Genomic DNA, 26,350 nt, shown 5'->3' with positions numbered 1-26,350 from the left:
TAAAAAACAGCAAAAATAAATAAAGTTTCCACGGAATCCCGCGCGTTTAGAGCCCTTGGGACTCGCATCACACACACACACACACACACACACCTCCCTCAACCACTCCCCCATCTCTTGCTCCCCGTCCTTAACTCTCTCTAGGGTTTACTGCGACCTTTTTAAACCCGCCATCTCCACCGTCCAGATCGAAACCGAGGGCGGATAGAGCCGCCAACGAGGCCGGGATGATTTCTTTGAAAGGGCCGGCCTCTGCCGCTCTGGCTCGTGTATTAATTTTTTCTACCATCCCCCCCTCCCTCTTAATTGACCCACCCCCTTTGGGCGTAATCATTTCACCTATCATGACCACCCCCATGAATCCAACTCTATAGATACCCCCCCCTCTCGCTCCCTCTCAACCCCCATGATGAAAGAACCCGAGAGCAATGGAGAGGAGAAGAGGAGGCTTTTACTTTGAGGGGAATGTTGTCTGGCTCGAGGATGACAATAAGATTAGAGTTTCTTTTTGTGTGTATATATATATATTTATATACTTTGGTCTTCTTTGTCATCTCGGACCAGGCTTCATTCCCCTCAGTCATAGCTTCCAGTTTATATGATCCGGAGCAGATTGGTGTAATCATGATGTTGCTTTTTGACTCTCTCTCTCTCTCTCTCTCTCTCTCTCTGCTGTTTACTTTCTCTGGTTTCTTTTTCTGACAGGAAGTGGAAAGTTTACCATCATTACCTTTTGATTGAAGGGCATTCTCTTTCTTTTCTTTTCGTTTTAGCAAGTTTTTTTCTCCAGTTTTTGCACGATCTTCATGATATTTCAGCTGCAAACACTAAGTTCGATCTTTTTCTTTTGGACCTTCATTAAGAGATCTTCTACGCTGTTACGATATGGTGATTTCAAACGATCGATGTCTGCTATGTATAAATCTCTTATGCAGGTATGAGCTTTTGCACTTTATGATCTCAAGATCGTCAAGTCCTTGCTATTCTTACATTATATGAGCTGAGAAAGGAAATATAAAACGAATCTATTGCACTTATTGGTGACAATTGTTAGTAATTTGCTAGCAATATCGTATCCATTGGTTAGACGTTCTTGATGGTCTCAAAAGATTCTCTTAAGCTTAAGTATTCGTTCTCAATGCAACATCTTCTGTTTGTTAACTACGACAAACTGTCAAACGTCTCACAAATAGCACACAAAATAGTTCTTGGGTTGCACAATGATGCCTTTTTCGTCCTTGAAACTATAAAACCTTTTTTTAAAAGAAAAAGGTCTCGTATTTTGATGCTTCGTCGTGGGAGTCTTGCACCCACGACTTTCCATTAAAAATCTTCGTTCTTTTTGCAAATATCCATCTACATTTTAGCATCATTACATGACCCCATCCTTGTTTTGAATCTTTTGTATATATATCTATTTCTGAAGAAAAGTTTGGGCGTCCGTGGGATACCTAAATAGGTTTTAAAATGGGAATATACTACGAGAGCTATTACAGTCTATAGATCGTCTGAAATATCTCCTAGAAGTATAGGAACATAAATCACTCAAAACTCGACAGAAATAGAGCAGCCTCTTTTTACGTTTTCTTTACTTCTATAAGAAGTACGCTGCCTCGTCAGCATCAAATCTCTAATCTTGACATGCAAAGAGTTCATTGATCAAGATGTTCATGGGAGAGGAAGTTAGTCCGTGGCGGCTCAGGTGTGTCTTAAACAATTGCTACTCAATTTTGTCCTCATAATAGATATGTAAAGTTTCTTCAGATCTTATAGAGAAGTTAATAACGCAGCCAATTTGGCCAGTTAAGTTAGGGAGGAAAACTGCCGGTGGTTCTTGTGGGGTCAAGATGACCTAATACTTCCGGAGTTAGACTCCATTCTTGTATCAAATAGGAGGGGCAATGTGTGTGCCTGCATTGTAACCAATAGATGAGTTTTCAGCTCCTATAGTATACACTCTTATTAATTTCTACCATGTAGCAATGAAATAAAAAGGTAACTCCTAGCTTATAATTTGACTAGTAATCACTTAAACAAAGGGATACATTTTAACTCTAATACACAAAACTTCCATCTTAGAGAGAGAGAGAGAGAGAGAGAGAGAGAGAGAGAAGCTCGCACGCCACTGGGTCCTTGATAACAACTTCAATTATAATTAGGGTGGCAGAAACTCCACGGTATGAGTCTCCATTGGCCTAAACATCCCATCTAATATTCTATTAATTAAACAACGCAGTTATGTACCTCTCGTATACCTTCAGTTGCAGTGTAGCAAGAAGAGGAGATTTAGCGAGGAGCGAATCTAGTCACTGGAATCAACATTCGACTCCCAGGCAAAGCTGGACCATAGAAGAAAGCTTCAACTGGCAAACGAGCTCGGCTTGCAGCTTAGACAGGTAGCGATTTGGTTCCAGAACAAGAGAGCTGGGTGTACTCTTTATTGCAAAACAACTACGACTCACTGCTCTCATGTGTAGACTGGTTGTAGACAGAGAAGCAAATGCTAATCAAGCAGGTCAGTAATTAATCAAAGTAGCAAGCAAGCAGTCAGTTTTATAGATTTCTTTACATTTTTATGCGACTACGTGCAGTTGGAAAAGCTGACCGAGTTGCTAATTAAGTCATTAAACAAGACTGGAGTTGTGGCGTGCTCGGATGACCAAGAAATTAAGAAACCTAAGCGATGTGGATCGAGAGTGGCAGACTTGAATCAATAGAGCAACAGTGTGAGACTACTTGTGAGTGGTGGTGAGGTCTGCACTTCGATAGAATTGAAAGCAAAGAATAAATTTAGTGGAGGATGTTGTAGAATTCCATTCTAATTCCTTCTTCTTGTTTTCTTATATGATACTGTGGTTTGAACTTTTTTTGAGAGAGAAATATTGTGATTCAGACTTTGAACAATGCCTGTTGAATACTTCTCATTTGACCTCCATTAGTCTATTGACTGTTGTAAAATTAACCCCAATTAAAATAAAGAATCATTTCTTGAGGAACAGGGACACATAAAAGTATTGAGAAAAATTTATTAAAAACATCCCACGTTTAATCTTTCATGCATTCTACTTTTTAATGTCTCAAAAAAGATTTGAGTTAAATTTTAACCCTAACAACTGATAGAATGATGAATTTTTAAATGCGTTTGAAAATAAAAGGCTAGAATATCTCCCATCTGGCCTCAAAAGTTTTGTTTTTGTTTTTATTCTAACTTTAAAAATTTAATAAAAAATATTATTAAGATCATTTTCATATTTATAGTTAATTTAACTTGATATGATAATTATTTGTTAGAAAAAGTAACGTTATATGCATTAAAATTATGACATAATAGTGGAATGATAAATTTCTATTTGGTAGAGTGTGAATGATAATAAACATTAAAACATAAGGTGGATTTTAATAAATTTTCTAAAAATTAAGCATTAATATAAGGAATGGACTGCAGATTTTAATGTGACCTAACTGCACGTGTATCGCGCGTGCCAAATTCTACCATACTAGCAACTGCTCACGTGGCGTTATCTAAAGGACGGAGGGAAGAGAACTCACCTGGAGCAGCTCCACCACCATGGCGTTGAGGTCGGCGACGACGGCTGCGCCGATCACCGCCGTCCATCCACGTGGCAGGCACGTCATTAGGGCGTCGAGAGAAATGGTTCCGCAGGCTGGGCCAATCACAGCCGGCAAGCCTCCCCGCCTCCCTCTACGTCTCGGCGCCCCTCTCTTCTGGCCATGGGAAAAAGTTTCCACCTTTCCCCTCTTCTCTTTTCTCTTCTTTTAACTCGATTTTTATCCTTGCATAATGTGATGTTTGGACTTGTTTAATACTAGGTTAAAGTTGGTCCCCTCTATGTTTCTCCCATGGGTTTTGGAACATGGGCTTGGGGAAACCAGCTGCTCTGGGGTTATCAAGAGGACATGGATGGTGGTCTCCAAGAGGTGTTCAATTTGGCTGTAAGAAATGGAATTAATCTTTTTGATACTGCTGATTCCTATGGGACTGGAAGATTTAATGGGCAGAGTGAAAGGCTTCTTGGAAAATTCATTCGTGAATTTAAAGGTCAGAAGAAATTATGACCACTTATGCTTTTGATTCTTAATAAGAGGTATTTGCACATAATTTTTTTCTTCATCTTTATGAATTGGACATTGCACTAGATGTTCATTAGGTATTCCTATTTTTGTTCCAGGACAAAATAAAATTCGAGATGATGTTGTCATTGCAACAAAGTTTGCTGCATATCCTTGGCGCCTGACTTCGGGACAGTTTGTCAGGGCCTGCAAGTATATTTTCTCCATTTGCTGTTTGCTTAATGTATAGATCAATTTTCGAACATATCCGCACATCTTAATTGCATATAAGCATGGGAAAATTTAGGCGTTTATAAGATAAGTTTTTTGAAAGAATTACTAATGGTTCACTATAGCAAATTATAGCAGAGTTTGGCTCAAGAAAAAGCCAACATTTTTTCTCAAGCATAACTTGGTATCATCAACCATGAAATATCTACACTGAACACTAATGAAAATGTGAAATTCTGAATTCCTACTTCTGAGATTTTTGCTTCAAAATACTACAATATAAATTTGTCACCCAGGTAGAAACATAGATGAGATTGAGTTTCGGTTGACTTTTAAAATTGTGGAGTGGCATGCTTATTAGACTTTTGGTTAAACTTTTTTTTGTCAGATCTTCGTTGGATCGAATGCAACTTGATCAAATTGGAATAGGGCAGTTGCATTGGTCGACTGCAAACTATGCTCCTCTACAAGAGCTGGCTCTGTGGGATGGCTTAGTTGCAATGTATGAAAAGGTCATTATATTTCAATAGTGCCCAGATTGAAGTTTCAGTTTTTACCACTGTAACATCATGCAACAGTTTGTGTAGAAAATATTTTACATAAAGAGATTGTTATACAGCTATATTGACTTGGTGCTCCTTAAGCATTATCTGGAACATAGTTGGAAAACACACTGTACCATTAGATTCTATATAATGAGAAGACCGTGGGACATAAGTGTCAGTTGTGTTGTCATCCTTTTATCGCTTATGTTTCTTTTATGGTTAGTGTATCTCTATGCACTCTGTTTACAGAAATGAATGCAACGCTTAATGATACGATATATGTGCTGACACAATAGAGGTTATAGGGCCTTGTCCGAGCTGTTGGTGTTAGCAATTATGGGCCAAAGCAACTTATAAAGATTCACGATTACCTGAAGTCTCGAGGAGTTCCTCTGTGCTCAGTTCAGGTGCTTTTCTAACTGGCTAGAACGGCCACTTGGTTCATGAGTTACATCATGAAATGGCATGATGTTTGCCTGTTAACGTCTAATTTAAACTGCGTAATTCATGTGGCAGGTGCAATTCTCCCTGTTGAGTATGGGTGCTGAGCAAATGGAACTCAAAGCAGTCTGTGATTCTTTGGGTATCCGACTGATTGCATATAGCCCACTTGGATTAGGAATGCTCACCGGCAAATATACAACTTCTAAACTTCCAAGTGGACCACGGTATTTAGTGTAACTTTACTAAGAGAGTATTTAAATCATTGAAGCTATAAATAAGAAAATAAACTACTTGTCATTATGCAGAGGTCTCTTATTCCGTCAGATTCTTCCAGGATTGGATCCTTTACTCAGTTCACTGAACAAAATTGCTGAAAGGAGGAGAAAAACCATGTCGCAAGTAAGTGCTTGTGTTTCTATAACATCTATAAATTCTGTACATACACTAGGTCCTTATTGTGTGAATGAGAAAATAGCATGAATTTAGTAAAAGAACTGATGCATTATTTCATCGCTGTAATGGATGTTGCGGAAAACTAATTACTAGGTCCAGAGCCATCCAATCATATACCAAATGAAATGCGTCATTTCTCAATATCTGATAAGGTTTATTGTTTCATCTCTATGCAGGTCGCGATAAACTGGTGCATTTGCAAAGGAGCCATTCCCATACCTGGTGTAAAGACAGTCGAACAAGCTGAGGAAAACTTGGGTTCACTTGGCTGGCGACTGAGCTCAAGTGAGATACTTGAGTTGGATTCTGCAGCGAAGGCTTCTCCAACTAAAATGATACAGAATATCTTCCAGACCTCATGAATCTACTTTCTTACTTGACTGCACTCTTTTTTGGTTTTCTTCTTCTTCTTGATTAATTTCCATGAACACCATACAGGCAGATCTGGCTTAATAGGAAATCGATTAATTTTCATCTTAGTGAAAGCTGCAAGTTGAAATTGATGTTATTCTAGTTTAGTCTAATGAAACTGACGTTGAGTTATTCATAGAAATCAGGACATCTTGTATCAGAATAATCCCTCTGTCCACCTAATCTGATAGGAAGAGACGTCGTCCAGTATTGGCAAAATTATTCGCAAAGACGGCACCACAGACTTCGTAAGGTAAAAGATTAGTAAAATTATGTTACAACTCTTCAAAGCACAAAGTGAAGCAGTATCTGGAAATAATCATCTCTGATTTAGCGATGAAGATTAACATAGCAAATCTGAACTATATCCTAGAACAAAACAGAAGATGCTACTAAACTCTTTGCCATGACTACGACTTCAAAAAAGGTAAAGCTCGTATCAGCTTCTAGTCATTCACTTCTTAACCTCCTCGTATTCTGCCTCTGGAGCCTGATCACCACCACCACCACCCTGAGGCCCACTGGAGCCACCACTCATGTGTTGTCCTATCTTTGAAACTGCCTTATTTGCTGCATCAATCTTTGCTTTTATCTTCTCGACATCATCTCCTGCCATCTCTTTGCGGAGATCAGCCACCGCAGACTCTATCTCCGAAGCAATCTCGGCAGGAATCTTATCCCTGTACTCGCCCAAGCTCTTCTCTATACTGTAGGCCGTAGTGTCGGCATTATTTCTGATGTCAATAAGCGCCTTCTTCTCCTGATCTTTCTGTGCATGCAGCTCGGCTTCCTTGACCATTTTCTGGATCTCATCCTCGGAGAGGCCTCCAGAGGACCGAATGGTAATCTGCTGCTCCTTTCCGGTTGCCTTGTCTTTAGCAGCGACAGTCACAATTCCATTGGCGTCAATATCAAATGTTACCTCAATCTGGGGCATGCCTCTAGGAGCAGGAGGAATGCCCACGAGGTCAAACTCTCCCAGAAGCTTGTTATCTGAAGCCATCCCACGCTCACCTTGCAGTACACGAATACCCACTTGGGTTTGGTTGTCAGCAGCAGTGGAGAACACCTGAAGGTAGACACCAATCAATACATTTAAAAAAAATTATGAGTAAAGTGAAAAACAAATGTTTCATAATTCAACACACAGGAAGAAGCAACTGGTTGATCATAATAAATTAATAATGGGTCATATGTTGTACACGATTTCTTTACTAAAGATGGCTGCAATCTACTCTGTGGAAACAATAATAACCTTTCCAACAGATCATTCTAAGAAATAGAGGTACGAATATTAAGGAGGTCATGCATAAACCAGCAAGTTTGGCTACAATTCATCCTCTAGGGAATCAAATTATGTTGATTGCAACTTAGCATACTAAAACTACCAAGATGATTAAGACTAGAGATCAGCAATTTCAGAAAGCTTACAAGAATTTTTTTTGGCTCACCTGGCTTTTCTTAGTGGGAATAGTTGTATTCCTGTTAATCAGTCTAGTAAAGATACCACCAAGAGTCTCAATACCAAGTGAAAGAGGAGTAACATCCAAGAGGAGAAGCTCCTTTACATCTCCACGGAGGATGCCACCTTGAATGGCAGCACCCATTGCAACAGCTTCATCTGGATTTACTCCCTTGCTCGGGCTCTTCCCAAAAATTTCAGAAACTACCTCTTGAACTTTCGGAACCCTTGTCATTCCACCAACAAGAAGAACCTCGTCTACCTCCTTTGTAGATATGCCAGCATCCTTCAGACAGTTCTTGCATGGTTGCCTAGTTCTTTCAATCAGGTGATTCACTAGAGTCTCAAACTTTGATCTTGTCAAAGTGATATTCATGTGCTTTGCTCCAGATGCATCAGCTGTTATGAATGGAAGATTAATCTCTGTCTGGGATGTCGAAGAGAGCTCAATTTTAGCCTTCTCAGCTGCTTCTCGAAGTCTTTGTAAGGCCAGCCTGTCCTTTGAAAGATCTATACCCTCGGTTCTTTTATATTCACTTACTAAAAACTCCAAAAGGGCATTATCAAAATCTTCTCCACCCAAGAAAGTATCACCATTTGTTGCTTTGACCTTGACAGGGAAGACAATAAAGATTCAGTTAAACGTCAGGAATCACTAGGAATTCTCCTCTGAAACAAAGAATATTAACAACAATTATGGGAATAAAAACCTCAACTCACCTCAAATACACCATTAGATATTTCTAAAATGGAGACATCAAAGGTTCCTCCTCCAAGATCAAAAACTGCTATTAGACCCTCCTTATTGTTCATTCCGTAAGACAGTGCCGCTGCAGTTGGTTCATTAATGATTCTCTGCACATCAAGTCCGGCAATTCGACCTGCATCTTTAGTAGCCTGTCTTTGTGCATCATTGAAGTATGCTGGAACAGTTATCACTGCCTTAGAAACAGATTTTCCAAGGTAAGATTCAGCTGTTTCTTTCATCTTGGTCAAAATAAATGCACCAATCTGGCTAGGAGAATACTGCTGTCCATTTGCTTCAACCCAGGCATCTCCATTGGGAGCCTTCACAATCTTGAAAGGAACCATCTTCATCTCTTTCTGTGTTTGGGGATCATCAAAGCGGCGACCTATCAGTCGCTTTGTCCCAAATACAGTATTTGTTGGGTTGGTAACTGCTTGTCGTTTGGCCGGAGTTCCTACAAGCAGTTCTCCCTTCTGATTAAAGGCAACAACAGATGGTGTAGTCCTGGACCCTTCCAAATTCTCTATTACTTTAGGATTCTGCATATATTAAAGAATAAGTATACAGAACAAGGTATCTAAGGAATAAGGACATTTAAAAACTGATGAATCTACAACTGTGCTACAGAGACGAAGCCCAACCTTTCCTTCCATCACAGCAACACATGAATTTGTAGTTCCCAAGTCAATCCCAATAACATCATTTCCCATAGGTTTCGCACTGCATCCAAATTCAGAAAAACAGAAAGGTGAAAAACAAATTATAACATCTATGATGACCGATCTGCACTGATACAAATCTGCTGGTACTACCTAAATGGCCTCGCCAAACTTGCCCATTTACAGCCCAAATAAGAAGCACTCCATGTTGATTTCATGTTGCCAGGCAACTGCAAAACATTACCGAGTAATATAGATCAGAATATATCATTCATTGCCTGAAATCACTTAAAGCAACTCCATTTGACAACATAGCGAATCATACAAATAAAGCTAGTTAAAAGGATCACTTGATCATTTCAAACCAATTTTCGGACAGCAAGATTTGCAATGCTTGCAAAGCAATAACAAACATCACAATTCTTTGCTAAGCATGCTCAATCCACTGTTATAACAGTGATATCTCCCTTACCATTTGCGACCAATTAGGAAATTCCTGAGAACGGACATGCTTACTAACCTTGATAACCTATCTTGAATTTGTTTTCTCAGTTAAATGGTACACGAACAACAGTAAGAGCCACAGACTCACTATGCCCTTCTTATATTATGACCAGGGAGATAAACACTTCAAACTGAACACTATGTTATCGATTCTCGAAATCAAATACATTTTTTTAACCGGAAGGAAAAAAAACGTAATATTAAGTGATGATGTTGATCCATAAATATTGGCACTGAAAATTCCAATACCAACACTAAAAGGCATCCTAAAACAATGATAAACATAAAATCTAGATAAACATCATATGAAAAGGAGAACTTTGCAAAAATAAGAGCTCGATACTACATGCAAATGATCCTATACTAGCAGTATAAGATCTTAATCAAAATTTTCAAAGCCGAAAGGGTAGGAAACGAATCATACGGATCCGAGCGGAGAGTACAGCTCCCTCCGCCTCATCGCTCGGAGAACCACCGATGTAGCCATGGCTATCCTTCTCGTCAAGGAGAATTCGATTAGAAGAAGAAAAATAGGGTTTAACTTCTGATTTCGAAGATTTTTCGAGCTCCTTCGATCCTTCCCTTTTAAATTTTCAGTTTTCAGTGTAGCGAAGACGAAGCTTGGTACGAAGAAAGAGCGGTTCTCGAGGCTCTGGAAGAGTGTGGAATGCTCCAGAGAAGAAGCCGAAACGGGTCGGAAATTACTCTTCCGTCTAAATTCGTATTCGAGTTTGATTGGATATGCATTTATCTTGAACCCGGATCCGTTATTTTATTATTCGGTTCATAATAGTTACTGAACTTTTTTGCATATAAAAACTATGTTTCAAGTTTATTCGAAAAATATTTGAGAAATTGATATTAATTAAAATTTCTAATTTTTTGACATTGATTAAAAAAATTTAAATTTTATGTATTAAAAAAAAATTGAAACTGGCACATCGACAAAACTGACCAAAATATTTTTTTTTCCCTTTAAACAGAACCAATTTATAAAAACTACATAAGATGAACCAATTTATTTTATAACTCAAATTTGGAAATACACGAACACCCTTCACATAAACACAATCTCCATAGTTAGAACCAGCTTGCCTTAAAACAACAAAGTAGAACTAATCTTGAAGCTGCCATTCTCATGCCTCTATTTTCTCCTCTTCTTTCTTCTCCTCTTCTTTCTTCTCCACTGCCTTCTCCTCCTCGGCGAAGGCCGACGCCGGGAACGACCTCCCGATCCCGACCGCCGACTTGAAGTATATCTTCTCGGTTCCATCCATGCTCATCTCAACGATAGGCACCCACAGCAGCATCTGCTTCGACCTCACCCCTGTCATCTTCTTCATCCTCTTGTCCTCAACGTACGCGGTCACCTCCGTGTCGTACTTGACTCTAGTGTTAGTCCCTTTGAAGAAATGCTCGTACGGGACCTTCTGCTTCATCCAGACGAAGCCCGTCTCGCGAACGAGGCCACATTCGTCGAGGTTTTTTAAGGGGAGGACGCCTTCCGGGAAGCCGAGAGCTTTGAGGAGCTCCAAGGAGTGGTTGTAGCACTCGTCGGCGCCGTAGATGATCTCCGCACCTTCCCTCTGTTTGTCGGCCACGGTGAGGGAGCCCATTGCAGGATTCTGGTGATGATTCTGGTGATGATTGGGGGTGTATTGGGGTTGAGTTGATGTTGTGGGAGATTTGGAGGTTATTTGATAGAGTTTTATAGAACAAAGGATTGGAAATTTGGAAGAGAGGGAGGGTGGGTTGGTGGCGGGAAGTTGAACTAACTAGAGTAGAAGTTAGTTCACCAAAATGGGATGTATATTTAAACAGGGGAAGGGACTCAGGGAGGTGAAGTTGGTGATAAGATCACCTAATAATACGTGCACTAGCTGTTTTAAAACATCTGGTCTTTTGCATATGTATACCCTTTAAAAATCTCGTACATATATACTGTTTTGATGCTGATATTTACATATATAATTTTTACACGAATGTACTTTAAAACTCTTTATTTTATATAAAACATCCTTTAAATTTAAGGAACCATTAAAATTTGAATAGTTTGAACATAAAAGATAAATATATCCTTATTCTTGTGTTTTTATATATTTCTCTTAGTTAAAGGCATTTTTAATTTTTATATTAAAATTTTGAGGCCTAACCTTATGAGAGGGCATCCGTTTAGAAAAAATATATGTTTGAATGGCATATACAAATATCAACTTTAGAAATGTACACGCCATAAGAGATTTTGTAAGAGTATAACATAACCAAGTTAGCCCTTTTTTCAGTTACTATATATTTAGAAAACTTATACTTCGTTAGTTATATTAAATATTAAAGTAATACTCTGAGATCTATATGGATTATGGATAGAATATTCTTTTTATAATAATGTTTCCATTCATTTCGATAAATATAACCAATGGTGTTTGCCTTTCATTCTAAATTATTATCATCGACTTCAGATACGAGTTTATCTTTTATTATTTTTTAATACCTTAACTATATGTGAATGCCAAATTTAGAAATTATGATGACTATTTTACTGTTATTCTAGAAACTAAAAGGAAAGAAGAGAAATTAAAGGTATAATATGGTCAGTCAAACATGTACTGAGTTATATTTAATGAAGCAGGTATTTTGATAATAGATTTCTTCATGTAAAATCTCTATGTATTAATCTGAAGTGATGTGTTGCATTTTGACGTCCATTTAGAGAATGTTTGGTGCGTTGTTTTCTACATCAACAATATTTAATTATAATATTTTAATAATAAATTATCTTACGTAGATTCTCCATATACTAATCTATGCTAATATATTGTATTGTGACATTCATGCAATTAGAATGGATGTCAAAAATTAAAAAAAAAACACAATTTCTCTACCGCCAATGAGAAAGAAGGGGAGCTCTGAGCTCTACGTCCTTGAAAGGGAGTTATACCACTTTGGTTTTACTAATTTGATGACAAATTTAATAGCTATTTACTAATAGATTTATTAAAATTATAAGTATTTTTAGATATAATAATATTTATAATTTTATCCTTCTAAATCAGTGCAACAACCAACTAATATGACCAAGGAGGTCATAGTTTAACTTTAACCCTAAATAATATTATGAAGAAATTATTTAGTGATTTGATGGTTTAACTTAATTTAATTGATAGCTTGATAGTATAATTAGTTTGGAGAAGTAATTCGGTAACGTAATAGTTTAGGGTAGGTCTCACATCGTTTAGTTCAGAATAATTATTTAACGACACATTTAATTTAAAATCTAAAATAAATAGCTAAATATTTAATGAGAACTAAATATCTCTGTATCTATTGAGATACGAACGGTAAAATAAAAAGAAAACCAGGCTAACGCATGGTTGGAATAGTCTCATGTCAACCAATATGCTAATTTTTGCCACGATCTTATACGTTTGCCCTTTGCTTACCTATGGTCTATGGAAAAGAAGAAAAGGTAAAAAGGAAAAAGAAAAAGGAAAAATGGGGAGGCTTCTCCCTTTCGTAGACCTCCATCACACCCTTCCCCAAATATTCCAAAACCTCTCTCCTCTCTAGATTTTAATGTCAGCTCGACGCTCTCCAAATTGACATCGACTCGTCGGTGGACTTCACAAGCCTAAACATCTAGAGAGCGAGAGAGAGACAGAGAGAAGGAGAAGAGGCGAATCTGAGACTGGTCGGTAGGGTTCGTAAAGAACTCGCGGGTGTAGTCGTCGGCTCTTGAATGGTCTAATCGAGATCGGTTTTGGATCGAAATCGATGTGGTTTCGTGGCTGCGTCGAGCGCAGGGTCACCGCCTTCTTTGCCACGGTCGCCGCCCGCGGCGGCGGATGGATCTGGGGACCCACCGACGGTCGGTGGCACGCAGGCGTCGCCATCGGTGTTACAGCCGTTGCCGGACTCGCCCTCGCCGCGACCCTCGTGATCACCTCCCAGAGGTAAAACCAAGACCCACGTTTCCACTAAAAACTGAGAAGAACGAAAAAAAAAAGAAGGGAATTTGATCTGCTTATTGGATTTATATTGGCAGAGGTAGTCTTAAATCTCCTTGGTCTCGGAGGAGAAGAAAACATGCGCTCACTAGGCAGCAGTGGAAGGGTTTATTCGCGCCAAATGGGAGACTCCGTGATGGAGGTGTCAAGTTTCTCAAGAAAGTTCGAAGTGGAGTAAGAATTCTTATAGCATTTGATTTCTCCTGATTTTCTCTGCATTAATTCTTTCTTACCTTACTGGTTGCCATTATCTTATAAGGGAATCGATCCAAGCATCAGGGCAGAAGTTTGGCCGTTCCTTCTTGGAATGTAAGTTCTCTCTTACTGACATCCCAAATTTAATACATTTCAGTAATGGATTTTAAGTAGCGTTTTGTTATGGTTGTTTGGTTCATGCTTTATTAGAATCTTTGGTTCATATGTGCCTTGGGGTTGCATGAAGCTCATCTTATTAGAAGATTTTATCTTATGCAAGATTTCTCTTAGATAGGTACAATGATATTGAATGTCCTCTTTTTAATTAAGTGTTGAAATTGCTCATCATGAAACCAGGATATTATCTTAACTTGTATGCGTGGATATCTCTTTTCATTATTTATCCATTCGAAGAGGATTCCTGTACATCTACTTATGTTTTAACTTCCATTGCAGGTACAACCTAGACAGTACAGAGGCTGAGAGAAATAACATTAGAGCAACGAAAAGGTATGTGGACCTAACAGTAGATTCATTTCCATAATTTTCTTATTAATCTATGTCTAGTCAGATGTATCTTAAGTGCGCATATAATGAGTCATTAATAAGAGCTAAGTGGTATTCGAGACAAAAATGTCCTCTTGTGCTCATAAATGTTGCAGGAGAAAATGCAAAAGAGGATTTTGATGTTCCATTGGTAGAGTGATTCATTCACCTAGAAAGTCTACTTTTATATCTGAATTATGAAATCTACTACTCCATATGCAATGAGTATCCAAGACAATATAATGTGATAATAGCGTGCTCTTTCGTGTCATTATGAAACTTAATTTATATTTTATACACTTATGCTGTGAATACTGGACAAACTGATACAGGAAAGAATATATGAAACTGAGGAAACATTCCCGACGGATTTCCACGATGAATAATAATGGGGGCCAGGATTTAAAGGGAACTGCAAAAAACAACTGCATGGAGCGCCCTAGTTTTGATGAGAACCATGGATCCTTTGGTTCTAAAGAGAACTCTGGTGATGGCAATACAGCACTACAAATGCATGATGAAGGCTCTGGCAGTAATGCAGGGCTGCCAGTTTCTGATAAAACTTCTCCCTCGAACTTAAGTAACATGGAGGAGGAAGACAAGAGTTCTATAACTCATGTAGATGAAATATCGGGGGAGAGTGAATGCTCTGATTCCGGATCATCCACTCATGAAGAGCCAGAAAGCTTGCCTACTTTCTCGGCCTTGGGTGAGAGTATGGAAAATGATGCCAACGTAAATAAGGTTGCTTCTGCCAAAGAGGATGCTACTCAGTCTCGTCGAGCATCGGAGGATTTTGCCACATGGCAGCGTATCATTCGTCTAGATGCTGTTCGAGCAAATGCAGAATGGGTAGTTTACTCTCCATCCCAAGCAGCAGTATCTGAGGACAATGCAATTAAGTCTGCGGTAGCCGTTGGTTTAAAAGACTATGACCATTTGGAGCCTTGCAGGATCTATCATGCGGCGCGCCTGGTTGCCATACTTGAGGCATATGCACTTTATGATCCAGAAATTGGCTATTGCCAAGGAATGAGTGATCTCCTTTCACCAATACTTGCTGTAATGGAGGAGGATTATGAGGCCTTCTGGTGCTTCGTGGGTTTTATGAGGAAAGCCCGTCACAATTTTAGGCTCGATGAAGTGGGCATAAGGAGACAGCTTAATATTGTATCGAAGATAATTAAAAACAAGGACTCACACCTGTACAGACATTTGGAGAAGCTTCAGGCCGAGGACTGCTTCTTTGTATACAGAATGGTTGTCGTTATGTTTCGGAGGGAGCTAAATTTTGAGCAGACTCTTTGTTTGTGGGAGGTGATGTGGGCAGATCAGGCAGCAAATCGGGCAGGTATTGGAAAGTCTGCATGGATACGGCTGCGAGCTCCACCAACAGATGACTTGCTGCTGTATGCAATTGCAGCATCTGTCTTGCAAAAGAGGAAACTAATAATAGAGAGGTATAGCAGCATGGATGAGATCATACGAGAGTGCAACAGCATGGCGGGGCATTTGGATATCTGGAAGCTTTTAGACGATGCACATGATCTTGTGGTAATCCTTCACGACAAGATTGAGTAAAAAGACTTGCTGGGGCCTCTCCTGATCTACTTTGATACATCTTCCATCTGTTGATTCTTTTATTTACCTTTATCCGGTTATATACCTGCTGTGTGAAGCAGAACATAATGCGTGATAAATTCAAAGCTTCGGAAGACCCAGATTGAAGCCACTTTTGCAAAACAAGATTTTGTCTTGAAGTACTAGATTGTATACAACAACAATAAAATTCATCAGAGTATCAATATCTTGCATCTGTTGGTTCATCTTTCTTTAGGGTGTTCCTCGTGCCTATCTTGCACGTAACCCAAGTTGTTTCCACCAAAAGAAGTTTGTATTTTACTCTAGATTTTGTTTATCTTTCTTCATTTCTATGATAATTTTGCCCAAATATAATCGAAAGTATGTCTTTGTGATTGCTGTCTCTCTTTCTTGTCTACTTTCATGAGAGATTTCATGGAATACTGTTTGTCTCGAGAAGTACTATTCATTCCGTTTTTCTCTTACTAATCTATTGATAGTTGAATGAGAAATTAATCACCTCCTATAGTAGATTCTCAAAATATTGGAGGCGAAACAAAAAAAAAGTATAAGTGTTAGTAAGTCATTTGAGAGCTTAATTGTTGCAATAGCACAAGAACTTGAAAGCAAAGAATTTGGAGAAACACGAGATACAGTATCAGACATACACAATTAACCCCCAAAGACCAATTACAATATCAATAACAATTGGAGTCATTCTTCTGCTACTTATAAGCCATTCCACAACTTTAGATATCTTACGAATAGAAACGGTGGAGAGGGAGACTACTCTGCCTTAGCTAAATAACGAATAGCATATGCTAAGCCCATGATAAAAAGGGGAACAATCAACTGTAATATTTTGAGAGTGTAATGTGAGCTTTTCTCCGCATTTTCTGATACTTTCTGAGGCTCTACATTGCCACTATTTGCTGGAATAGTTGCAGAATCTATCTCCCCTATGCAGTACTTTTCCATCATCTCCTTGGCAGAATTGCTATGACCAATATCTTCGAAATCAATGGTTGCATCTTTGCCTGCAAAAAATTAGTATTTTGTCAGAGAGAGGAAGTTCACATACTTTTTGGGCTATCAGAGGAGTCTTTTGGAACAACCACTGTGAAGCAAAAGGAGAATTATTTATTAGGTATTGAAGATTGAGAGACCAAGGTGAATTCTTACCAGTTGAATTTAGTAAGACATCGTCGCCTCCGGGATGATCGTCCATGAATAGCGATAAATCATACACCTGAAGCATGAGTTTGTGTTTATATAACTAGTGAGAAGTTCAAAATTATCTTATCAGAATTAGAACATTAGAGATACATAGGAGAAGTACGAGGGCCAACAAAAATAAATTTATGTTGAAGTAAACTAGCATAAGGTAGAGATCATATGATTCAAAATTGTTGATTCTTATAGTGATCTCAACTTAGTATTTACCTATATTTTTCCTTTCAAGATCTGTGATTCTATCTTTCTCATGATACAAATGAAAAGTTAACAAATGATCATGAGAAAATCAAAAAGCTTCAAGACACCTCCTTATGAACGAGGACTCAAAAATACCTACCATTAGCAGCAATATCATACACCAGTCTCAAACAACCGGGGCAAAAAACCTTGTCGAAATCTAAATCTTTCAACTAAAACAAACAAATCCAAGAAGAGATTAGACCTTTCCGGAGATGATGAGCCAGCAATCCTTAGCGACGTTGTGCTTCGTGACCTCTCCGAAGCCATACACTTTGCGATTCCCCGCCATCGCCTGCTCAAAAATAAACATTAAAAATAAAATCCAACATTTTAGATCAAAGAAAGAAAGATAGAGAGAGAGAGAGAGAGAGAGAGAGAGAAAAATAATAATTTATGTACTCTTTCCGTTTATTTTTCTTACTCTGTTTCCCGAGTTCTTGGCATCTGGATTGCTTGTTATAGAGAGAGGGAGAGAGAGACGAGATTATGGCAGTATGGGTAGCTGTGTGACAGTTAGGATTTACGAGAGTGCCCATCGTTTTAAATTGATGTGAGAGACAACTAATTTTAGTTGTGGGTCGGCAATGGCAACTATTTATCCACTGCCTCATTATTATTACTTATTGTGTACTATTTACACGTCTTTTGGGATTCGATGTGAGAAGGTTGGGCCACTTGGATTGAAGGTTTTAGTTTGGAGTGAACTAAATCGATATTAATTGATATGACCAGGCCAAGAATCAAGAGTCCCTATTGTCCTCTCTCTTTCAAAAAGATAGAGGGGGGGAGGAAATAAATGATGTCCTTCCTCCCCTGTACTGCTCTACAACAGCGTCGTGCTCACTGGATATGCACAATCAAATTGTTAGCTCGTATTAGACGAGTGTTTGAATGGATCTCAATAGGATACAATTGGACTGAAACTGAACTATAGATTTTCGGTCGTAGAGCCAAAAGTTTTGGCTAGAGGCCACCTTCGTTGATCCAGGCATGCATAGCTTTGCATTCACTAACCTGCGAAAGAAAATTAATGGCAGATTCAACAACAAGCATAGAACAATGTTAAGAAAAATAAAACAAGATAAGTTCCGACTGTTGAAGAGCGAAAGCAATAAGGGATGAATCATTACAAATAAGAAAAACCTCTCTCTCACCTCCCTCCACTACGCCAAACAAATACTAGTATAAACAGAGAGAGAGAGAGAGAGAGAGAGAGCGCGTAGAGCAAGATGAGTAGAGAGAAGATAGTGAAGGCCAAACTTGACTAGGAAATGTCTCAATAGTAGGGGTGAAAATGGATCGGATAGTGCTTAATCTATATCTGGATCTATATTTTTAGTTCGGATATAGATTCGAATACGAATATTGGACGGATAGTAAAATTTAAAACCATATCCTAACTAAACAGATAATTTTCAGAAGATAAATGATCGGATTTTAAACGAATATTGATTGAACTTAAAATAATTATAATATTTTATTTAGATATAATTAACATAAAATTATTAAGAGTTTTACAACAAATAATTTGTTTGTATGTTAAATATATATAATTAGAGAAATTAATCTTTATAAATAATATAAAAAGTATTATTAGTAATAATATTAATATTTACTATTTAAATAAACAAACTAAAAACTGTAAATCATTTAAAAAAATATGCGGGTAAACGGATATCTGATATCCTTATCCGAATTTATTTTCAAAAATTCTATCCGTATCCAAATTTGATAGAAACTTTTTATCCGAATCCGATCCAAGTCAGGTCGAATGGCGGGTCGGGTCGGAGTTAATCCGACCCGTTTTCACCCCTACTCAATAGTGCTAAATAATAATAATATAATATTTACAATATATAATATATATATATATATATATATATATATATAACTAATATAAATATTTAGATCAGAATCTAAAGGCTCATAATATTACTGTATTGATTTTCATACCTTTATTCTTGAATTAGATTTTATTTCAATCTTAATTCAAGCTTGAATCATCCAAACTTGAATTAATTCAGACTTAAAATTACTTATTAATCAACTAATTTATGTTGAAGCTTAAAATTAACTTAAATTAAAATTATGTTAACTTAAACTTGATTCTATAATTAGGCTCAAGAATGGCGTCAATTCAAGCTTGACCCAAGCTTTGCTTGATTACCCCTTTTACCTCTCGGTTGGATAGGGAAGGAGAGAGACGAGATGATGGCGACGCCCTTAGAAAAAAAGGGAAAAAAAAAAACCCTAAAAGAAAAGGCTATCAAGTAGATACAACTATTTACTTACAAATAAAAACCGCAAACTTAATAAAATGAATTCCTGGGGCATTACTAGGTGCGACGACGAATTGATGATTACGTAGGTTCTGATGTATAACATGATACTAACTAAAGAAGTACCTACCAACCAATTATAAACGTAGAAAATCTTTCGTCCTGTGATCCCATTCACATGAACCTTCAAATACTTTTCGGCGATCATACAACGCGTAAAGAAGCAACCCTGTCTGAAATCACTAGTCTCGATGGAAGTTAACCCTAATGATTGGTGACTGCTGACTGAGCCTTGCAAATTATTATATCTATATGTATAATCGTATTACACGGTCGATTTCTGACATAAAATTTTAAAATCAAGCCTTCAAAAAAGAAAGACTCCCTGACTACTTGCTGACTGGGTGCGATTTGATATAATTGATCAAAAATATGTAATATATTTTTATCTTTTTATTTTTTTTATAGTTACTCAAAACCGACCAAACTAACTTACAAGACTTGATACAGAGGTCAACCGTCCCTATCGCTAAACAATTAGCTTATTAATTGAGAAGAAAATAAACCATCAGGTTCATTATCTCCGTTTGATACACGAAACTACTCATAGGATTCAAACAATGAGAAGTAATAACATCAACGGGGCTCCCTAAGATGCCTATGCTCTTGTTGCTAGTCTCAACTTGTCCACTAAGATTTGGAAAATTAGTGGTACTTCCATCACAAGAAAGCTATGCAGAGAATTATATATATATTTTTAGAAAATTTTATCAAAAATTATTATTATTATTTTGTGCTTGTGTTACCGTTTACATTCCATAGTAAAATCTGTTTAGGGAGTAAAACCTAATTAAACCTCTGCTATGACCATTTCCAGTGACATCAAATGCACGTGGGAAAAATAATACAGAGAGACATAGACCAAAATAGCATATCTATCAAGAGATGTCGCTCAAAAGGAAAAGGAAAAGTGGATACCAAATCCAAACGACCGAGAAGCAAAGCGGCAGCTCACGATCCCATGGAATGCACTGCTTGGCGTTTTCTTTCATCATAATTGATCACGTTTCACACTATTTGCTTGGAGACGTGGTTGAGTGAGACTCTGACAGATGAGATGATCAGACTAATGGAGTGTAGGCGGACTGCAAATCACTAAATGCTATGCTAGTGGTTTTTGAAATTTCTTCTTTTATCACGTGTAGTGTTCAGTGTTACGAGCAAACCATTCATTTTTAAGAAGTTTCAAAAACTTATGTATTATAAATTTTGTTATCAAATAGAAATAATTTATTTCTTTAAGAACACCTTGGCCCCCACCCCACCCTTGTGTATGCATCTGACTAGGATCCGATAAATTTGATATATCGTTTATATATATATATATATAAGAGAGAGAGAGAGAGAGAGAGAGAGAGAGAGAAAAAGAAAACAGGGGCAGAGAGGAAGCAAACCAATGAGCGGGAAAGCCACCAAAGCGGTGGCGACACCGCGGTCCTCCTCGTATGCCCTCCGATACCTCGGCACCTTGAAGCAGCCGGACGCCGCCTCCGATCTCGAGCTAGACGAGAGCGACGTCGTCTGGTCATCCTCCTGGTCCTCCTCCTCCGCCGGCGAAGAACCAGACTCCCCCGCTTACGGTGGAGGACGTGGGTCTCCCTCGGCCCCGATCTGCTTCCGCGGCCGCAGCGCCTTCACGACCCCGAGGTACGGCCTATCTATCCTCCTCGGCGACGACGAATCGCCGGGTGCGGCGGCGTCGGCGGGGCTGGTGGTGAGGCATGGGATTGTTAGGTCTGCGCCGATGAAGGTGCCAGCGTGGCCAGAGAGGGAGGAGAGGAGGAGCGCGGTGGAGGAAGAAGAGGGGGAGGGGATGGTGCCTCCGCACGTGATAGTGGCGAGGTCGCATGTGACGAGGTCGTCGGTGTTCGAGGGGGCAGGGAGGACCCTTAAAGGTTGGGATCTCTTCCGTGTGCGCACCACCTCCTTGCTCATGACTGGATACATCCAGAAGGTCAATGATTTATTATGGTTTTATAGAAGAGTTTAATGCAGTCTATGTTTCTCTTCTCTCTCTCTCTCTCTCTCTTTTTTGGGCACATACGTACGAAGCCGTCTGCTGAGTGCTGATTGATGGAACTTTGCTTTAGTGTGTAAATTTTGTTCTGAAACTATTAATACCGATTGTAAGGTTGCGAAGTTGAAAGTCTCTACCCGCTTAGATAGTAGTTGCTATATCAATTCTTTCGCATCCCCTCTCTATAATTCTCCTATTCAGATTAATTCTTTTCTCGTCCATTGTTCAAATTTCTCTCTGCTAACGCACCTTGAGGAAGACCAATCTGATCACTCAATGAGAAAGGGGAGACTGGAAGATACAATCAAAACTTCGTTTTTAATTTTGCTTTCACTGGGACCCTCTTACTGTGAGATATTGATCTAGCGGACTAGATAATTGCCAAGTCCGTCTTATCTTAACTTGGGCCCTAGTCAAATATATAGAACGGGATACTTTCAAAAATTTAAGTGATTTTCACATAATTGCCATTGAGTTTGTCACTAAAACTATTAAATTCTTTCAAAAATGTCATTGTCAGTTAAACTAATCGCAGTTAAAATAAACTTAGATTTGAAGAAACTATTTTGTCCTTACACATATTATTTAGAACGGTTTATTGTTACTCGATATTAATACGAGACAAAAGTTATTGTCTACGCGAAAGGAACATGATAAATGTTCTACAATCTAAACTTAAAGAAAAGAAAAAACAAAGGAATTTTCGTAATTTATATGCATTTGTTAACTTCAATAATTATTTGTAAGGAGTATTTTATAAAAGATTTAATTATAATGGAAATTCTAGATGGATCAAAAGGTTTTAATATCAATTCTAATATTTAAAAGAATGGCAACTATGATGTTTAAAAAAAGATCAGTGGCAATTATGTAACTAAACCCAAACTTAAAGTTACGCCAAATAAATATTAAATATACCTTTTATTTTGCTTCTCTCTCACTGGTCTGCTAAGTTGGGGACTTAATCTGATGGTTCCGAGCACTCTTTTGGTCGGGCCCTCGCCAACCTTGACAATTACTTAATAAAAGTTTAGCGAATTAATAATAACAATTACTTAATTTATTTTTAATAAATCATAAGCTGGACCATAACTTATCCGATCTATAGAGCACGGATGGAATCTCAACTTCAAACTACTTTGTTAATCGTGTTATCCATAACCGACCAGACCAAGCTAAGTAGAGTTAGACATAGATGTCAACCGTCCTTATGAACTAAACAATTAAGATATTAATTAAAAAGAAAATAAACCATCCGGTTCATTATCTCGATTTGATACACGAAATCGCCTCGTAGGATTCAAACAACTAGAAGTTAACATCATCGGACTGCCTAAAGATGTAGACCATCTAAATTCTTGTCGCTAGTCTCAACTTGTCCACTGAGATTTGGAAAATTAGTGATACTTCCATGGCAAGAAAGACTACGTGCAGAACATTTTTGTATGATGACGACAGTACCCCTAGGGGATTGTTAACGTGGATGAGTTTTAAATAGGGTGGCAATCGGGTCGAGTTAATTGGGTTTGGACATGATTAAATTCGGGTCAGATCAATTTTATCTTAACATGAACACGATTCGATTAATAAACAGATTGTATTTATTAGACAAGAATACGATCCGATTATTAAACGGGTAATACGACACAACTCGTCTAACCCGTTTAATAAACGAATCTTGTTAACACGATCCATCTAATCCGATCGTATTAACACGACACGATAACATAACACTTCTAACCCGATTACCCTATATAAATTTTAACTTTTATTCTATAAAAATAATGCACTTAACAAACAAATTAACCTATTCTCTTTATAAAACTCATTCAAACATAAAAATTACAATTCTTAAAAGTTATTTTATTATAGTTTAGAGTGTGAATGTAACTAAATATCGTATGACAATTTCCAGTGACATCAAATGCAGATGGCATAATTGACCGTATCTATCAAGAGAAAGAAGTTTGCTCAAAATCAACCATATTTACCGAATCCAAACGATCCGATGAGAAACAATAACTCAATAATTCCCATGCATTATTGCACTGTTTGGCATTTCTCTCATCGTAATTAATCACGTTTCACAGGATTTTTAATGTTATTGCTTGAAGAAGTGATCGATTGAGGCTCTGGATAGTAGTTAGAAGGATCACAAATAACTAGAAAATTATAGAAAAAAATAGAAGGATCAGATTACAAATCACTCAAAGACAAGGTTCCACACATTAACTAAATATAAAGCATTACTTGAAAATAAATTTTTGTAAAGATATGTGTCTGACTAGGATGCAACTCCACCATTAGGAGGTTCTAATCAGATAAATCTATGAACTTTCACTTCTAGCAACTTAACTCAACTTTAACAAATTAACTCTAGTAAAATTGGTAAGTGTCTTTCCCGTGAAAAAGGAGATTATGGGTTCAATTTTTCAACTCCAAATAATATTATAGAGAAATTATTTAATGGTTTAGTGTCTTGACTCAATTTGATTGATGACTCGGCAATGCGGTTAGTTTGGAAGAACAGCTCGACAACGTAATGAGTTGGAGCAGATCTCGACAGCGTATGATAGGCTCATAAACGATAAAAAAGATAAGCTTATTTATTTATAAAAAGATGAAACAAATAGTTGAAAATCTATATATATGCTAGGAAAATGAATAATATTTATTATTTTAGGATCTTTTACATACTTGTCACCGAAAAAATTTAAAATATTTTAATTACCACCACATTCTTCAAAATCTCATCATGAAATCATTAATCTCTATCAAAAAATATTGTTTAAAAATATTGTTAAAAGTCACCAACTACTATTAAAACTAAATTTAGATTGAAAAAAAAAACTATTTTTGGTTTTATAAATTGTATAAAATACTTTTAAAGCTATATAATATTACTCGATACTATAGTACCAAAAAAAAAAAAATCTTACTTTGTTAAAAACATAGTGATAAATATTTTATGCTCTAAACTTAGAAAGAGAGTATTTTTTATTTTTGTTATTTAGAAATATTTGTTAACTCTAACAAGCATATGTTCTATGAATATTTTATTAAAAATTAATTATAATGGTAATTCGAAAGTAATAAAAATATTTTTTTCAAATATAGTAGTAAGTATGAAAAAGAAATTCAGTGTAATTGTTGGAATATCTAAACCCATAGACGAGACCAACAATAACCGTCTCGATGACCCAAGCGACCCGCGCTCTAGAAGAAGCTCAATGTAGAACAGACCGCACGACCAAAACCGTTTCCTCTCCCGCCGAATCCACACAATCCTTTCCCTTGCTCCACTCACACGCTGCCACGTACCCGCTTTGACCAATGAACCGCGTGCTAAGCTCTCCCCGTTTCCGAATAGGAAACAGAGAGAAGATGTAGACAGAAACCAATTCTCTCTCGGAGAGAGCGGTATATAATACTCGCCTCCCCCCCAGCTCCTTTGATAGAGACCAATCGAGCCCAAAAAGGAGGGAGAAGGAGAAGGAGAAGGAGAAGGAGAAGAACAAAGAGACTAAGAAGAGCGAGAGAGCGAACGAAGGAAAGCAACAATGTGCTATTGGGCTTCAACCAATGCTGATTTCCCAGAGTATCTCGATAGCGATCGCCTCAAGATTTGCGCGTTCTACCTCCGGCTCTCCCGATTTGGAGGGGAGGCGAAGCGTCTTCCGGAGACCCTGACCCTAGTCTACTTACCTTGGATGGAGGGGGACGCGGTGGAGGTGAACGGATCGAAGGTTCTAGCCGGCTCGCCGGCGATCGTGGCGCTCCACAGGGTGCGATCGACGGGGAAGAAGTTCGGAGCGCTGTTCGCCAGCATGGATCGGATCCAGGCCAGGGAGGGCGTGCGGTTCGTGGCGCACGTGGGGGAAGAGGAGGTTGTGAGGGGTGTGTTCCGGCGCGGCGGAGGCGACGGAGGGTGGAGAATGGAGTGCCGGAGCACGGCAACGGAGGCGGAGGTGTGGGTGGCGGAGGTGTGGGTGGCGGAGGTGGGTGGGGAGGTAATGAGGATGAAGGCGGAGGTCGGATCGAGGAAGGAGAAGAGGAGGATGTCAGGGTTTTGCTCGAGGCTGGAGGACATACCGGAAGAGGAGGAGGGAAGCGACTGCTGCTGTGAGGATAGGGAAGTGAAAGAGGAGAAGGATGAGGAAGAGGGGTGGGCGATGGTGAGATCGGACGGTGGAGAGAGGGAAGGCGTGAGATGGGCGGTGGAGGTGGGATTGTGGGTGGTGTGCTTGGGAGTTGGACTTTTGGTTTCTAAAGCTTCGAGTACGAGTTTGATGAGGAAACTTATTTGAATTTATTTTTTTTCCATTAGTTCTCACTTCTCGCGCGTAAGATCTTAAAGCCGCGAAGAGGAATTTTGGATGTATTAGTTTTGTGGTTAAAATTCTTTTATTTCTTCCAATTTAGCCAAAGAAGGAACAAGAAGAGGATGCTCTTGTGAATACGGACAAATATGAGTTACTATCAGATTTCCCTTTATTTTCGTATATATGATGCTTCTTGTGCTTTGGCATGTCAAGTTCTTCAAATTTGGCAGTTAAATTCGTATGCAAGTGTTCTAAGCACATAAAAATTTCGACAAACCTATGTAAGTTATAACAACAGGAAGGATATATATGATCGACTAATACACAAGAAGTTATTGATAG

At 38.3% G+C, this 26,350-nt stretch overlaps 6 protein-coding genes across 8 annotated transcripts; 3 read left to right on the top strand and 3 right to left on the bottom strand.

Annotated features, from left to right (window-relative positions):
- Window positions 1–3,512: 3,512 nt before the first annotated feature.
- Window positions 3,513–6,247, top strand: LOC140766991 (pyridoxal reductase, chloroplastic). Its single transcript, XM_073106722.1, has 8 exons — window positions 3,513–3,742; window positions 3,832–4,060; window positions 4,191–4,284; window positions 4,691–4,814; window positions 5,153–5,254; window positions 5,364–5,515; window positions 5,597–5,690; window positions 5,921–6,247. Exons 1-8 carry the CDS (start codon window positions 3,569–3,571, stop codon window positions 6,104–6,106), a joined length of 1,155 nt encoding a protein of 384 aa, XP_072962823.1. The 5' UTR covers window positions 3,513–3,568; the 3' UTR covers window positions 6,107–6,247.
- A 153-nt stretch (window positions 6,248–6,400) lies between these two features.
- LOC140766990 (heat shock 70 kDa protein, mitochondrial) lies at window positions 6,401–10,217 on the bottom strand. Its single transcript, XM_073106721.1, has 6 exons — window positions 9,953–10,217; window positions 9,178–9,254; window positions 9,007–9,085; window positions 8,338–8,904; window positions 7,607–8,227; window positions 6,401–7,224 (listed from the first exon to the last, which is right to left on the bottom strand). Exons 1-6 carry the CDS (start codon window positions 10,013–10,015, stop codon window positions 6,610–6,612), a joined length of 2,022 nt encoding a protein of 673 aa, XP_072962822.1. The 5' UTR covers window positions 10,016–10,217; the 3' UTR covers window positions 6,401–6,609.
- A 315-nt stretch (window positions 10,218–10,532) lies between these two features.
- On the bottom strand, window positions 10,533–11,220 carry LOC140767096 (uncharacterized). Its single transcript, XM_073106878.1, has one exon. It carries the CDS (start codon window positions 11,142–11,144, stop codon window positions 10,665–10,667), a length of 480 nt encoding a protein of 159 aa, XP_072962979.1. The 5' UTR covers window positions 11,145–11,220; the 3' UTR covers window positions 10,533–10,664.
- Window positions 11,221–13,002: 1,782 nt separating this feature from the next.
- LOC140767095 (rab GTPase-activating protein 22-like) lies at window positions 13,003–16,257 on the top strand. Its single transcript, XM_073106877.1, has 5 exons — window positions 13,003–13,478; window positions 13,571–13,706; window positions 13,792–13,841; window positions 14,184–14,237; window positions 14,606–16,257. The coding sequence occupies exons 1-5, from the start codon at window positions 13,300–13,302 to the stop codon at window positions 15,852–15,854; spliced, it is 1,668 nt and encodes a 555-aa protein (XP_072962978.1). The 5' UTR covers window positions 13,003–13,299; the 3' UTR covers window positions 15,855–16,257.
- A 217-nt stretch (window positions 16,258–16,474) lies between these two features.
- On the bottom strand, window positions 16,475–18,009 carry LOC140767118 (cytochrome b5-like). Of its 3 annotated transcripts, none has more exons than XM_073106911.1 (4): window positions 17,752–18,009; window positions 17,533–17,622; window positions 17,037–17,103; window positions 16,475–16,891 (listed from the first exon to the last, which is right to left on the bottom strand). In XM_073106911.1, the coding sequence occupies exons 2-4, from the start codon at window positions 17,617–17,619 to the stop codon at window positions 16,641–16,643; spliced, it is 405 nt and encodes a 134-aa protein (XP_072963012.1). In that variant the 5' UTR covers window positions 17,620–17,622; window positions 17,752–18,009; the 3' UTR covers window positions 16,475–16,640. The 3 variants fall into 3 exon arrangements, with proteins under 3 accessions (XP_072963012.1, XP_072963011.1, XP_072963010.1); XM_073106910.1 differs by having other exon boundaries at window positions 17,730–17,753; XM_073106909.1 differs by lacking the exon at window positions 17,752–18,009 and having other exon boundaries at window positions 17,533–17,721.
- A 7,149-nt stretch (window positions 18,010–25,158) lies between these two features.
- On the top strand, window positions 25,159–26,168 carry LOC140767752 (uncharacterized). The gene has a single exon (XM_073107780.1). It carries the CDS (start codon window positions 25,247–25,249, stop codon window positions 25,991–25,993), a length of 747 nt encoding a protein of 248 aa, XP_072963881.1. The 5' UTR covers window positions 25,159–25,246; the 3' UTR covers window positions 25,994–26,168.
- Window positions 26,169–26,350: the final 182 nt, after the last annotated feature.

The sequence above is a fragment of the Typha angustifolia genome, chromosome 9 (assembly GCF_048772165.1).
Source record: "Typha angustifolia cultivar Huaian chromosome 9, ASM4877216v1, whole genome shotgun sequence".
NCBI lineage: Eukaryota > Viridiplantae > Streptophyta > Magnoliopsida > Poales > Typhaceae > Typha > Typha angustifolia.
This window is presented reverse-complemented; position numbering and strand designations above follow the sequence as displayed.